At 31.6% G+C, this 16,689-nt stretch overlaps 2 protein-coding genes across 4 annotated transcripts in view; both read right to left on the bottom strand.

The window, feature by feature from the left end:
- LOC130894083 (polypeptide N-acetylgalactosaminyltransferase 2-like) overlaps positions 1 to 1,458 on the bottom strand; it is a 108,830-nt gene extending 107,372 nt beyond the window's left edge. For both annotated transcript variants that reach the window (XM_057800659.1, XM_057800657.1), the window contains exon 1: positions 1,210 to 1,458. In XM_057800659.1, coding sequence (XP_057656642.1) covers positions 1,210 to 1,299 — 90 coding nt within the window. In that variant the 5' untranslated portion in view covers positions 1,300 to 1,458. The remainder of the gene's footprint in view (positions 1 to 1,209) is intronic.
- A 7,081-nt stretch (positions 1,459 to 8,539) lies between these two features.
- Positions 8,540 to 13,039, bottom strand: LOC130894110 (protein fuzzy homolog). Of its 2 annotated transcripts, none has more exons than XM_057800698.1 (6): positions 12,860 to 13,039; positions 12,682 to 12,803; positions 12,197 to 12,470; positions 11,949 to 12,146; positions 11,695 to 11,894; positions 8,540 to 11,644 (listed from the first exon to the last, which is right to left on the bottom strand). In XM_057800698.1, exons 1-6 carry the CDS (start codon positions 12,935 to 12,937, stop codon positions 11,254 to 11,256), a joined length of 1,263 nt encoding a protein of 420 aa, XP_057656681.1. In that variant the 5' UTR covers positions 12,938 to 13,039; the 3' UTR covers positions 8,540 to 11,253. The 2 variants fall into 2 exon arrangements, with proteins under 2 accessions (XP_057656681.1, XP_057656682.1); XM_057800699.1 differs by having other exon boundaries at positions 12,197 to 12,446; positions 12,860 to 13,035.
- Between the last annotated feature and the right edge of the window lie 3,650 nt (positions 13,040 to 16,689).

Genomic DNA, 16,689 nt, shown 5'->3' on the forward strand with positions numbered 1-16,689 from the left:
CTGTCTTTATCAACAGATGCAATCAATGTACTTACTTTGTCCAAGGTACTTTCTGCAATTTTGACTTGATTTGATCAAATCATCTAGGGTCGAAGACAACCAAGTCCAAATACAACAGTTTATACTTGGGAAAACGGTTTTCCATTGTTTGAAAATAATCTAGTTAAAGACAATTATCAGGAAATGAAAAAACTTTTTCATCTTTACGTTTTACTCCGGCCTTTTTCTTTACTTTCATTGTCCGCTCAATTTTGAAATTAGGTTCAATCAACAAATATTTCATATATTCGAATTTTGAGGACGACTCAATATTTTTATTAATTTTGGCAACGAACGTCTTTGCTGCTTCTAGTTTTTCCCTGAACCTGTCTCGAAGGTCTTTCCGTCTTACTATTGTTGACTCTTTTAGTTTTCAGGCTTGAGCAAAGTCAAGGTTTTTCGTTTGGAAATAGTCTAAAAACGGTTTAATTAGTTTGAATATCTTCAAAAAAGTCATTGCAATAACTTTTGTCTCGAAAACCAGGAATTTAGTAAGTAGTCCTGTAGTGTTGCTCCTAACTGTAGGATCGAACTCAGTTGATAAGGAAATCTTTTGTAAGGATGCAGTTAGTTCACAGAAGATATGTTTTCTTTAGAAAGGGTCAAGAGTGCTTGGCGTTTAGTTGGCAATTCTGTCAAATATTTTTTTTTTTCGGTGGAAACACTCTACTTCACTAACGAGTTGCACCAAAATAACTCAGAGCAGTGGCTCTATGGCACTCCCTTGCGGGACTCCATATAATTAGAAGATTATCATTTTAATTTGATTCCAAGAGTGTTCATTTTTCGATTCGGTCTTGTAATAAAGCTTTTTTTGATCATCAACCTTTCTTAAAATTCACTGAACCAAATTATTCTCACAACTCCTGTCATTTTGTTAGATTATCATTGAAAACATAACATTCCTTACATTTCAATAAGTTTCTGGGAAATATTCAATAAAGTTTATAATTTTCTCGATAAGTTAAATGTCGTATAATTTGAGAAAAGGTCCATATAACATTCCTTCTGTTAAGCTTTTATGTACCGCGCTGGCAGCCACGACCCCAACGAAAATCAGCTGTTGTTACAAACACACCCTCTATAGAATTATAGAGAAATTTCATTCGCGATCAACACTATCGAGACATAAAATTTATTTTTAAATAAAAACAACAAAGCGGAACTCACCTTAAGTTCTCTATTATTTTGTAGATAAAATACAACAACAAATAACCAGGCGGCGGATAAAACGATAAGCACTTTGACATTTCGGCGCATTTCAAAAGATTTACAATTTTAAATCACTCAACACTTAAAATAACTAAGTTTTTCATTGAAAAACGTCGGAAGCATTGAAAACTAATCGAGGTATTGAGCCAGAGACAGCCTCGCGTCCGGCCGACTTGTTACAATCGCCACGGCCTGCACCGCATTACTGAAAAATGACTCAACCGTTCCTAGCTTGGATTGAAGAAAATCGCGATTGGGGATTCCGTCAGCGGCGTAACAGCACTATAGGCGACACAGGGAATCAAATAGTGAAAGACCATCAATCTGAGTATAGGTAGACATAACAACGCTCAGAGTTGAGGGGATGGTAACACTAAATCATTCACTAGTTACAGTACTTTCGAAAAAAAAATTAGAGAAATGTAATTGAAATGAAAGGTTCTTTATTGACCAAAATTATTTTATCGTTAAACCAATAAACCTATCTCTTTACTACATATATATAAGAACCATTTTCAAATTTCAAGCCTAACATTTATGGAAAAAATTAACTTTATTAATTTATAACTATAATTTATTTCAATAGTATTGGTACAATTGAAGTTTTTAAGTCATAGATAATTATTAAGGTAATTATACACTTTCACGGTCACCTGGTTTTTTGGCTCTAGAAAATCGAAAAATAGATGGATTTTAATGATCTTGATCTCAAAATGTTCCATTTTACGGCGGATTTATAAAAAAAAATTAGTAGAAATAGCTGGAATGAAAATTTCTCATAGTTTTATTGTTTTAAATCGTAAAAAAAACGGTTTTGCAAAATAATTCTTTACAAAAAATTATGGTAATTATACACTTTCGCGGTCACCTGGTTTTTTGGTTTTTGGCTCTAGAAAATCGAAAAATGGATGGATTTTAATGATCTTGGTCTCAAAATGTTCCATTTTACGGCGGATTTATAAAAAATACTAAAATTAAAAAAAAATAGATATTTTTTACACTTTCATGACTTTAAATGCAAAAAAAATTACTTTCTACATATAATCCTTCGTAACTGTTTCTGACGTCGTGGAATCAAGTTCGTATATTTTTTTTCGCAATTTACATAAAAAAATGAATATTTTGAAAAAAAAAAGTTTTTCTACTATTTAAGGTTTAAAACTATTAAAAACCGCAAATTCAGCCACTACCCCCGTGTTTTTCATAAATTCGTCGTAAAATGGAACATTTTGAGACCAAAATTATAAAATTTATCTATTTTTCGATTTTTAATGGTCCAAAAACTATTAACATTGAAGAATATAGTACGAAACTATTCACAAAAATTGATTGTTTTTCATGGATTTCATTTTAAGCTATAAAAACTGAAAAAATCATTCTTTTTGGATTTTTTTTTAAATTGTTTATTAATTTATGTAGAATACAAAAAAAAATATAAGAACTTTATCTGATAATGAGATAATTTTTTGTAAAGGAATATTTTGCAAAACCGTTTTTTTTACGATTTAAAACAGTAAAACTATGAGAAATTTTTATTCCAGCTATTTCTACTAATTTTTTTTATAAATCCGCCGTAAAATGGAACATTTTGAGACCAAGATCATTAAAATCCATCCATTTTTCGATTTTCTAGAGCCAAAAAACCAGGTGACCGTGAAAGTGTATAATTACCGTTATTAATTCATAGAATTTTTAATTTTCCAACCGCTTGATATATTACATATACTTCAGCAGAAAAAGTGGATGGGGCTGGAGGAGCTTTAAGCATATATTTGGAAGTTGGTATAATTATACCGGGTAAATATGTACGAAGTTTTTGTATTCATCGAGTACTCGTATGTTACTAAAGAATCTTTTGATTAGCTTATGGTTGGTGTGATTTTTGTCGAATGAGGTAAGCTGGGTAATGGATTTGATGCTTTTTATTGTTAGTGATGGAAAAGAATACAGCAAAAATTAATGATTAATCTGTGTAGATTTGAAAGTTGCTGCTTTGGTTTTAGGACTACAAATTGGCTACACGAAATACTGTTGCTTTTTATGCAATTGAAACAGCCAAAAAAGAATTGAACAATATATTAGAGTAGTAATATCGTCAAAAACTGTTTACGTTCCTGGCCACAAAAAAAAATGTGAAAAATGAACCTTCAGTTAACCCCGAAAAGATAATATTACCACCGTTGCACATCAAAATAGGGCTAGTTAAAAATTATGTAAAAGCCGTGGAACTGGTTTAAAATTTTACATTTTCTTTCTTGAGTAATGCTAAAATAAAGGTGTATTTGCTCAAAAAATTAATTAAAGACCCAGCATTTATTACCATTTTTACACACCACTGAAAAAATTTCAAAAGATTCAATATCTTTATTTTTAGCTAAAATGGTAGGTAATTCAGGGCTTTTAGCACACTTTTTAAAACTCTAGGGACAAAACATGAAAATAAAGGACTTTTAGGGACCTATCATTTTACTCATAAATATCAATAATAAATAAATTAGTATTTTTATAGGGGAGACTGTTGTACCTTGAAACATTTTTTTGAAACACACAGAAAAAATTTAAATAATTATTGCAAGAATTTGAATAGATCATTTTAATTTGTTAAATATAAGAAAAATAACAAAATAATAGATTTAAAAGACTTTATTAAGAACTTGAGAACAAATTGTAAAAACTCAAAAACAACACAAAGTTTTTTTTTTATAAAAATTCTGCATTTAAATAATAAAAATATTATTTTTTTGAAGCAGAATACATACTCATAGATCTTCCACTTTTTGTCATCAATATCTGTACATAAATTATGAGATCAACGACCACAATTAATTCACTGGCTTCATTTTCCACCGCCTTTATCTGCATCGATTGAATTTCACTGAATTTCCGCAATTTCTGCAATATCTTCGTCATCTCTGACACATAGGGAACGCTATTTTCACTTTCGGAAGAGATCTCCACTACCTAATATTTTTTATTATTTTTTTATTAGGTCTTTTTTTGCTATTGTTTCTAATGATTTCTTCCTTCTCTGGGGTGTCCTTTGCTATCAATTGTTGTTTCAGTCTTTCTCCTATTCTTTATGTTTTTCCTGGCTAGTATATTTGGAAACGGGTGTAATTCTTCTGGCGAAATAAATCCTTTTTCGATGGTTTCTGCAAGGTTTTAATGGTGGAGTTTTTACACCTGACGACTCAGCTCTTCGTTCAACTGTTGTTTCTTCTTTATTTGAGACTGTGACAATTTGGAAGTAAGAAGATTGGGCTGTGGTACGATATTTTCTAAATCGCGATCCGTTATGTAAGAACCCATAAAATCTTGATCAGATAATATTTCGCTGTCCAGTGGATATATTCCGGGAATTCTGAAACCACTTGAAATATTGCTGGACGTGAAAGTTAGAGGAAAAGCAGTTTCCAGAACCTCTGGTACTAAGGAAATATCAAACGTTTTTCCTTCATTACTAAACAGCCAAGGCTCTACACCATAACTGTAAAATGTTTTAAGGGGCCATATACAGTTAAATCAAGTGGCTGGAGCCTGTTTAAAAAAAATTTTCCCTGATTTATGAGCATCAGACGCTAGGTACCTCACTGCGCATCGCATGTAATTTCTTGCGAGCTCAAAATATTGCACGTCCTATGACTCTTGTCATTGCTTCATGGCTGCCAATAAGAAAAAATTCAATAAGTGAATTAAACTAAAATTTGATTCAATATTTTGTGATCGGTTTAAAAATGATAACAGAATTAAGTAAGGAAGTAACGAAGTGAAAAAGTGGTCAGTGGATCGCTATCATTAATTATATCTACTGCTGCCTTGGTTTTGGACCCTGTTGGATAGGTTGGTTATTAAGCCAAAATAACTGGATTTCTCCCTAGAATAGCAGCTTGCACGCAATAAAAATGACACCAAACCGATGATGTTGCAAGTTCGGGATCTTGCATGAAACAATCAGCTAAATTTCATCTGCGTATGCTTCTATCAAGAAATTGCGCCTTACATTGCATTGTACGCTGTATTGCATCATGTCAAGCGGTTTTTAGCGACAGATTCTTATTTTGATATTCGTGTTACAGGTGATTTATAGCTTTGTCCGCGGTAGATATCTTGAACGTGTTCCGTCACGAGATTCATGCTCAGTTTGTAATTGTGCGTTCACAGTACCAATAAAACATGTTCAGGATTTAAATTTCCTGTGTTTGTGGAGCATAAATTTCTAATTCCGAATGTATTCTGAATACGTTCAATATATCATCGGACCTAATGATTTTCAATCCGGCGCATGTGCATTCATCCTATTTGGCATTTTCGTGATATATGGAGAGTAGAGGCAAGGAGAACCATATCTGTGCTATAAAAGGTGTCCATCAAATCCTTTACGTTAGGGAGGCGCTACTATGGCATTAGTTTAAAGAATGATAATTACTTCGGCGTACTACTTGAGTTACTTTTCATTTTACGTCCACTCGGACAACTTTCTATTGTGTATTAAAGTTTTGTGATAATTGACTATAATAACTTGCAAAAATTCTTACAAATTCACAATAATTAATTAACATTCAGCATTATCTCACAGTAGAATTTCTAGGTTATTTTTACAAAATTATTTTGGACTACGTGAATAGTTTAATAGTTTGTATAGAAATATTTGATTAACGACTCTAGTCATTTGAAATATTGAATTTTTTAACACTGAATATTGCACTCTATCTAAAATAACTAAGTTCATATGATATCTCGTCCAACAAGAGCGCCATTCTGGTTAAAATTTGAATCATAACTCACCGTCTATTTTCATGATTTTTTAAACGAAACAAAAATATTTTTTGAGACTCCTACTTACTTATTTTCCTTTTAGTTCAAACATTAAGCAAAAAATTGATTCATTAATGTTTCAGATCAATAACTACGACGAAAATTTGATGGTTATGGAGGTATCTCTGGAAATTCCTCTTATGCTTATATCTCTTTATTGACGGTGTAACATGCCATTCGTCTTGTTACGTGTTGCTTCAAACATTTTGAATATTTCTTTATTCGCGTATTGTGGCACAGTATAGTCACTTCATAATTATATATTCAAACATTCGAGTTTTTGACGAAATTGATTCAAGAAATTAATTCAATGAGACCTCAGAATTTATTCGAAATCGACCTCTACCCATCTATACTCAAGTGTTTGAATCAAAGTAAATTTTAGTGGTGGCCTGTTTGGTTATATTTTAAAAAATATAGATTCAGTTTTTTTATATGTTACTGTATCTTTTCTATCTACTCGTTCCTTCTTCAATAATTTCCATCTGTGTTCCCGTTTCCTTCCCAATTTTATTTTTTTCTCGCAATTCTATAGCTGCCAGGACTACAAATTGAACCAACAACTCAACCTAAACTCTAACATCTGGGAATTCAGTTGAAAGCTGCAACCATTCCGGATTCCATAGATAAGTCTCAGCCTTGTCGTCAATATCTTTATGGTAGCGGGTAGTAATTCTTTGCCATCCCTCTCGTCCCCAGCAAGAATTACTATTTTAGGTCATGCCATCGTGAGCCTTGAATCTCTTTCCATCCCTGTACCAGAGATTCATGTCCCATAATTTTTTATCCCGTTCTTTCTCCGAACTTTATATTTTTGACGTGAGTACTTTTAAACCAGATACTTGGTATACTTCTATGATAGAAAAGGGCTCACATAATCCTGATTCGTACCCCACTTTAAGGTTGACAGTAATATTTTGTATAAACATATCTTCTCGTCTAATCCAATTTCTAGTAACTTATCTAATTGGAAGATTCTTGTTCCGACCCCTAACAGAACTAACATATTAAAGTTATTTCATGGCAATGAATTAAGTGCTCATTTGGGCATAACTAAAACTATATCTCCTATCTCTAAACTTTACTATTGACCTAAACTCAGTCAGTTCTTTATAACGCCACGTAAATAAATGTTCAGTTTGTGTCTTGTCCATCCAATGCCTCACGTATCTGCTAAGGGTATTGCGAAATTTATAGAAAAACAAGTTTTTCTTATTTTTGGCGATTCATAGGTTTTTTCTATTGACAATGGTACTGTTTTCAATAATTTAATGTTGCAGTATAAAATGCAAAAAATTCTTTATAACGCTCGTCAACATCCTCAAGCAAATCACATAGAGAGAACATATGAGACAATTGTTACAGCTCTAATGTGTTATATTCATGATAATTCGTATCATATCTTCTTTGATTATATTTTAAAAAAATAGATTCAGTTTTTTATATGTTAGAGCATAAGCTCGTTTTTGTTCAAATCTGTTCTTTCTACTCGTTCCTTCTTCCGTTATTTCCATCTGTGTTCCCGTTTCATTCCTCATTTAATTTGATTCTCACATTTTTACAGCTGCCAGTTTCAACCACACTCAAAAGACTCACCGGTACACCACAAATAAATAAATTAAACTCAACAGCTGGAAATTCAGTTGAGGGCTGCAACCATCTCGGATTTCCATAGATAAGTCCCCGTCTTATCTTTAATATATAAATAAATTTGAGTTGTTTTTTAATTTATAACTGCTTTTATTTGTTATGTTCTTTAGGATACGCAGTTAATGCGAATTTAGTATTTTTTCAATAAATTTATTTGTTGTTGAAACTTTTTTATTGTTCTTGTTAATGAATATTAATTTGGATAATCGTCTCCAGGGATAGCTCTTTATTGTTTAATTTTTATTTTTGATTTAATTCATATGGCGTATCCAGTTTTACCGCCTTTTTTAATTAATTGTAACATCGTTCGTTAAAAAGCTGGTGGCGTCCAATTTAATATTGTACCAGTTTCATTATTATATTATAATTAATTTAATTACTTCAAAACATGCATAATAAAGTTATCTAATTAGATTTTGTGTCCGATAAAAAGTTTTTTTTAAATTCCAAAAATGATCTTCAAAAACCGGGCTCTACAGTAGTGTTACCCCTTAAATGAAAAAAAAAAAAAAATAGAAGCTAGGATAGCGTTTGTCGAAGTTTGTGAAAACTTTTTGGGGAACTACAGATCTTCACAATATTCTGACCTCATCTAAAAAATACTCAATACATATTATAATGTAATATGTCTTTGAAAATACACTTTTAAATTCCCAGCTAATTCCGGAAAATATGGGCGCTTTGAGGGACAAGCATGGAGAGCGCTGTCATCAAGATATAGCCATCTAGACTCCGAATATATGAGGCATGAGAAACGATCTAAGATAACATATTTTTTTTAGTGCTGGAATTTCATAGATACTCAAGATTTTTCAAAACAACATTTTTTTCCATTTTTTCAATTTATTTTTTCTATAAACATTACGAATCATATAATCTTTTCCAATAGGAAAAAATTAAATTAATTTTTCTGTTGACTAGTATAATAGATTTTTTTCTAAATTAAAAAATTAAATAAATAAACAATAATTATGACAGTGATATCGCACCTCCACTCAAATAGTGTCATGACTCAAAAAAATCTCTTTTATTGTACTATTGGTACTACAAAACTTATCTCAAATTATGTCACTTAAATAGCACCATCGTAGTAATTTCGTCAGTTTTTGAGTTATCATACGAAAAGTGAAAAATAAATTTGGAATTAAATTCAAACGATTATTACTGGACAGTTTGGATTCTTGACTTATGACAGTATTGAGCAGAAGTGCGTTATATCTATACCAACGAAGCAAATCAAATAAAACACTTTCTATGATGTGCATAAAATTATTAAATAATCTATTTATCTAAAATTATTAAATAATCTATTTATCTAAAATTATTAATAAAACAGATTGTTTTCCTTAAATTACAGCGTCATTCCATATGAAATTATTATATATATAAAAAATTAATTGACCCCCTCAGAATTTGATGAAAATTGTTATGAAGACTGTCCATATAGAGATTAAGAAAAATGCCATTTGTTTTTTAAACATCTAAAACAGTCTCAGAATTGCCGATAAGTAAAGTTTTCGAAAATCCAACCAAAATCCTACGCATTTTGAAATAGCCATTGTTTTTATCCTAATTGTTTTAACACGTTCACTGAGAGTAGACGCCGTACGGCGTTTGATCGAGTTCCGTAAATTGGAACAGTACGGCTCACGACCCACCGGTAAAGGTGATGTCGGTAGTTAATGGCTATTTTTATTTTTATATATATTTCTGATAGATTTCGATCTCCATGCTCTATTCTCACATTTAAGGACTTATATTCCCATCAATATCTTCATTTGAAAAGGATTTTTATTTTTATAATCTGCATTTCGTCAAGGTTGGTTAGCACTGCTAGTAAAAGTACAAACTGGTAGATAGCAACAATCTGATCGCACAAATTTATAAATTTTTAGCATTTTTTCAAATGAAAAGTTTGTAGCTGAGTAGATTTTCTACAATTCTTTGTATATAAAATTTACGTTCTGAATAAGTTTCTGTAGTAAGAATATGGGATATCACCAGTAATCAAATTTCGAAATAAAGTATTAACAGTACGATGATAATTTGTCTGTTCTATTGTGATAATAATCATTCATCTCCGGATTCAATATCTCTCCTAATTTCCTTCAAACACTCTTTAACACCTTTTTCTGTTTATCAGTCAGATGTTATTGAAATTTTTGAACGATTCACGGACTCAGTTTTACTGCTCCATTACGAGCATCAGACAAAATGCCTTTCTAGTTCTAACTAAATCAATTTAATTTCTGCTCTATATACAGAGAAGTAGTATATTTAAAAATATCAACCACTATGATAATAATGGGATTGTACACGACAGTTGGAGTTTGGGATTAGTAAGTTCTAAAGAAGGAATTACTTGAGCACTTCAACCATACTGACCTCGAAATGGATACAAAGTGGGACAACATTCAACGGAAGTATACGTCTTTATCTTCTTGTGACCCCAGTAGACAAGGTGATGCAAGATTGTTTTCAACTTTAACTCTTATCTATTTGGAAAAACTATTGGAAGTGACGTGTACTATAAGACACTGCCTCATAATTAGTTTTTTGTATGCCAAGGACTGAAATTGCTACTTTCTTGGACGAGTCTGAAAATTGCGAGACGAGCAACAAACGAGACAACAACACTATTCCTAGAAAAAATGGTCACTATGCACTATGAAAAATCTGCGTAGGGAAATAAACTACAGGTGCAAAGGATGTATAGGGAAACCAGCTTTATGCCCCAGCTGTTTTGAGAAGTGGCATGAGAGAAATGAAAATCCTTAAATTTAGGTTTCATTGAGATGAAAATGTTTTTATTCGAATAAAGATCCTTTTGAAAATTATTTTTATTTAATTCTATAGCACTAATACCCGTCTACGGTAAGTGGCAGTTAACTTATTCATATCATGACAAAACGTTTATCAGCATAGGACGCGCATTACAGCGTTATGTCAAGGTTTCGGTAGGCAATCTACTTAAAATTTAGCAGGACGCATTTATCTGCGTCGAGTAGTGGGGGGTGACTAAAATGTTATTCTAGGTATGAAACAACCTATACACATAAAGATAGACCTTAAACAGAGAGACTCCTAACCTAACCTACTGCATTAAAATCAAAATAACCAACAGGTACTGTCCACGAACGTGTTAAATGCTTTTTCTTTTAATGGCATACAACATATTTAGTTATAAAAATTATTTTTGAAAAATCAAATTAAAAATTTTGATTTTCTCATAAAGAGTATTTTTAAAAATTTTCTATAAATAGTTTATACTTTTTGAAAGTGATCTTTTTATAGGAATTTTTTGAAAATTTTTAAAAACTTACTTTTTGAGAAAGTCAAAATGATAATATTGAATTTGAGTTTTGAAAAAAACTTTTCATAACAAAGTATGTCACATTGGATTTTGGGAATCTTTACATAGCTGTAATTTTAAAATCGTTTGAAATATTTGAAAAAACATTGACATTTTTATTAATCTCCATGATGACAACCTGCCAAATTTTGTTGAATTCTTAGTGGTCATACAACACATTCCTATTACCAACAAACCTGTTTGTCTGATATTAATTGTCTAAGGGTCTTTTCCGTAATAGCTCTTAGAGCATTTGTAGGTACAGTTGAATTATATAATATACTTAATACATTATCACCAATTCTTAAAGCATGACATTTATGATATTCAGAACACCAATAAGTCTCTATCCCAGCATTTTCTACAACCTCTAAATTATCACATTCATTGGATAAGATTGAATTATTTTGTTTATCATAAGAATCTTCAGACAATATCAAATTATTTAAAACCGCTCTATAGAAGAAAGTCCTGAGGATATCCAAACGATGAGAACTTGTTGCTGATTTCTTAGTCAGCTGTTGAGGACTTTTTGATATCATATATTTTTTAGAAACACAATTTACTAGTAGTTGCCTACAAAACAATAAAAATCAGTACTGACACATACAAAAAAAAATTCTCACCCCAAAATACTGGAATCAATAATATAGGAAGCAGGAAAGTTTCTGGGAATACACTGTGCAGCAGCATTTAAAATATCAGCTGAATTCCTAAAAATCTGAGTAGCAGATAACTCAATTTCATTAAGAGGAGGTGTAGGACCACACAAACAACACAATTGCACCTCTGGTATCAAAGTACATACTACAAATCTAAAAGCGACCTAAAAAAATAATAAATATTAGAATTATTCTCAACTATTGATAATTTGTCTTACAGTTGGACTCTTATGCGGTAAAAATACAGGAATATCTTTAGAATCTGTTGTATTTTCAGATACGGCTAACAAAGAGAGCAATCTTAATTCATCGGGGTGTAATGACCACCAACTTTCTGTAGCTGCTGCTATTTTTCCTTCCACTAATATACAACTGAACATTGAATCAACATATTCTGTAAAGGAATCTAAAACTATCTATAAGTGTAAATTAGATTAAATGTATTATATTATACAAAAAAACTCACCTGTATTAAATGATTTTCAGTGCATAAGATTGTTTCTGCAAATCCTACTATATCTGAAGTATGTTTATTGTTAGCATCTCCACAATCAAGTGAATCCATTATTCTATCAATAACAGGACATGCTATTCTCAATTCTCTTTTTAGTCTTTCTATGTTTCTTTGTAGTTTCAATTCCTTTATACCAACTATTAACACTGTAGTGTTGAATATATCAACAAGTACTCTATTAAGGACATCTATAGAACACCCACTAGCAACCCCAATTAAAATAATACTAAAAAACTCAAACTTGTAGCTTCTTGTGAAAAAGTTAGTAGTAGAATGGAAGATAAAGACAAGTTAAGAAATAATCGAAACGAAGAGAAGAGAAGATGGGATAAAGTGAGAGTAGATGGTAAAAATATACAATGAAGACAGGGTGATGAACGAATTTACCATCAGCAATTGAATGTAAAGAGGAATTATCAATTCAAAATAAAAATTACCTGTCTTCAAATTCCTTCCAACTTATGGTATAGTCATCAGTTAAAGTATCTAAGATTTCTATACCGAAAGGTTTTCCAAACATATGTATACCATTCAAAGATCCTATTACAGAAAATGGGAGCTAAAATAAAACAAATATTTTCCAAATGACAGTGAAAACTAATTCAAGTATCTTACTGTTTCAGCGTTTCCTTTTTTTCTCGAAAATATCGGTAAACCGCCGCCAGAAGTTCCGCAAGTAATATAAACTGACATTTTCTATCAATAAATATTAGAATAAATAATTATCTTTTCAAAATTAACTAGCCTAATATAAAAACGTCATGTCTTCTTCTTCTTAATTGTTCAATTATTTGTAGCTAGACATTGAAGGTTATATAGTTACATAGCGTGTTTGACAATTTTCAATAATTACTTTAAACTGCCTTATATTTTTATATACACCAATAGAAAAAGGCAACATTGTGAAATTTGTATTAATGAACGTCCCAATAGGTAAGGTTTTAAGGTAAAGCATCCTGTATTCAGTATCATAATTTTATTATTATTTATTAATTCTTCTACCACTGATACGTTCATGGCATACTCCACAGAATATATTCTAAGAAGATATGTAAACTCCATTGTTATTCAATGCAAACAACTTGGCGTATTTTCGATGCCAGCGCTCTCGATAGTACGTGCCAGAACTAATCTATTTTCGCGGTTCATTTAAATTTACAACGCAGAATACTGTATTCATTTCCATCCAGTTTCGATTTCGGTATTTCCTGAATATATGTTGGTTATGTTCTGTGACATAACCTTTGTCTACATCGGCACTATTCTGGAAGGTTTTTGAACTGTTATTTATTCTATAGAGCTTTTCTAACTTTACTCCCATATTAAATACTCCTCCCTTTCTTTACCCACCATAGGCGCAATTTTGCTAGTGTAGTTTAAACCTTATAGGTCAGTTTAACTCTAGATATCGACTTTTTCACCTTTTATATATGGGGTTTACTAGTAAACTACGATTTAAACATTACTAGCGATTTGGGTTAGTTTAAATTTCAATCCAATATGAAACTGAGAATTCCAAAAAAATTTTGGACCTTAGGATGAAACACAATTTCCGTACGCTTATGAAACGATGTGTATTTGCACATGAATGAGCAAATAAAATTCGAGTTGTTATGCTGGTTGCCGACTTTTAGGGGCATTACTGAATGTTTCAATAAATCATTTGAAAAAATGGTACTTACTTTCGATACATTCGAAATGAGAGAACTTTTTATTTTCAATTAATGATAAACTTAAAACTGGATTTGCCTGAAGAAGCATATACAAAAATTATATACCAATCGTACTATATTGACTCAACAACAAATATTTTGATAAAATGCTTCCATACAGAATCTAATTATAATGTTAACTAATATTAATAAGTTCGTCAAGGTGTTTATCAACAAAAAAAAATAATCATTGACGTTTCATCGTTGAAACGTAGGTGATTTATTTTGTCAATAATTGCCAATGTATTATGTCTTAACTGGTTGCGAGTTCAATCCTCAATTATTCGGGAAGGCAAAGCAACGTCGTTTACAAATCTTCAGAAAGAACGAACATTTTTAACAAACTTTTGTATTAATAGGTTCTGAAGATTGTGACGAAAATGGTGTACTTACCGTGCTCGAAAAATTTGTTTGCAATTTATGTAGTTTCAAGTCCACGAATTCTCTAAATAATGCCCGATTCGCATTATTCTTAAAATCTTAAGAAGTAAACAACTTGATGAACCAAAAAAATTACAGAATTTTGTTGCTTCGACTTTACGAACGTGACAACGCGGCCAGGCTGAATTGACGCAACATCAATTAAGAACAAAATATATCGCCGTAATATGACAAATGCTTACATTTGTGAATAAGCAAATATCAATTCATCTGGTTCGACGGTCCTCAGCTGCCGAGTTAATAATGGAATTATTGAAGTTAAAATACTCTGTCATAGAATAAACAAAATGTCTATTTACCTTAATGTGTAAAAATCCTCTACTAGAACCAGAAAGCACGGGTTAAGCAGTATCAGAAAATCAACACAAAAGTCTTCAAAGTTTTAAGAGGGGTACGCCAGGGGTGTATTTTGTCTCCTATGCTGTTCAACCTCTATGTAGAGAATTTCTTTGCTGAAGCTCTTGAAGGCTCTGATTATGGCGTTAAAGTTAATGGATTCCTGCTGAATAATATTCGCTATGCGGTCGATACGGCAAAACTCACAGACAACGTACTCAAGATGCAGTTATTACTGGATAAAATAAATAATATTGGGAAATCATATAGCTTAAAAATAAATGTAACAAAAACCAAGTGCATGGCAATAAGTAGAAATGCAATATTAAGTGCCCAACTGCATATAGATCGAGCAATTGAAGACATTTAAATATCTAGGAATAACTATAAATGAGAAATGGGACCCTCAGCAGGAAATTAAACGCCGCATTGAACACGTAAGACAGGCATTCATTAAATTTAAACCGATGTTGTGTAACCGTAATCTCTCCTTTGAACTTCGGTATAGAATGGTCAAATTTTATGTGTGGTCAATTTTACTGAACGGCATGGAAACATGGACATTAAGGTTATCGTCCATCAATAAACTAGAAGCCTTCGACAGAGTGAGGAACGAGGATGTATTAAGAAGAGAGACTGAGAGAGAGTTGTTCAACTTGATGAAGGTGCGAAATGTTGGATACTTGGATCATGTTCTTAGAAGAGAAAGATATACAATACTTCAATTTATCATACAAGGAAAAATCAAATATAAAACACTGAACTGGCATAAATAACATATGTACGTATCATATCGCTATAAATAGATGTCTCACCATAAGTTAATCACCAACGCACTGTAGGTGCAAGGCAGTAGAATAAGAAGAAGAAGTAAAACTCCTTCTACATTTCAGGCGATGATGCAGGAATATGAGGAGGATATATGGAGATACATGAAAGCGAACATGACTGCTGACAAAATTCTTAGTTAACTAAAGAGGGAAATACGGTGCTCAAACATTAACGAGAACGTGACAACTTGGGGTCCTTCATATTGTAAAGAGCTGATCGTTCCCGAACCAACTCGATGAGAAGCTCGTCGTTCATTTAAAAAATTGAGATACACACGGAAAATATTGAATAGTGAATCGAGCAAACTCTTTTCACCGAACGTCACCTCACGGCACGGATATGTGTGGATCGACCTTAATTCAATATCTATTCCATGTCTGCCAAGGCTTTCGCCATTACTTTTTTGTCTGCCATATGTATATATGTTAAGCAGTACCAACGGTACCTTCTACAAAAAGTTGAATCGTATACTAGATACCTTCATAAGTATCGAGTTTTCCTTCTATTTAATGATAAATTGGTACGTCGCTTAAGCACGAGTCGCATCCGGCAAAGTTGTATCCCGCACGATACTCAAGATAAGGTTTATTAATGGAAGGGCTTAAGAATTGTGATAAAAAGTAGAATAATTTATTCAACTATAAATATTTGCTTTATACGTTCATTTGAAATACAAATATTATGTGTAAACTAGAATTTTTATTTTCAATTGTACTCAAATTATTATTACACAAATCAAACAATCCGTTAATAAAACGAATTACTTTAGAAATTATCTCGTTCAATATTTGACAGTAAATGTGTCATAAAATGAATCAGTGTGTAAAACATTTTAATTTGAACTATTGAAGTCACTTGTACTAACATTTGATAAACCAAATCGTGCAATATAAGACAATAGTTTTCATCTTGAGACAACGTATTTTTAGGGTAGAAAATTAAAATTTCAGATTGCTTCTCCCGTCCCTTTTGTAAACTACTCAATAAGGATCTGCTAAAAAATATAAAATTCTCTTTTTATTTTTAAGATGGTCCCCTTCAACTCATTTTAATCTGAAGTACTTAAAAATAATTCAATCTTGAAACATTATCATATTGACTATTAGCTTCAATTTTTCTATAAGC

The sequence above is a fragment of the Diorhabda carinulata genome, chromosome 5 (genome assembly GCF_026250575.1).
Source record: "Diorhabda carinulata isolate Delta chromosome 5, icDioCari1.1, whole genome shotgun sequence".
Classification (NCBI taxonomy): domain Eukaryota; kingdom Metazoa; phylum Arthropoda; class Insecta; order Coleoptera; family Chrysomelidae; genus Diorhabda; species Diorhabda carinulata.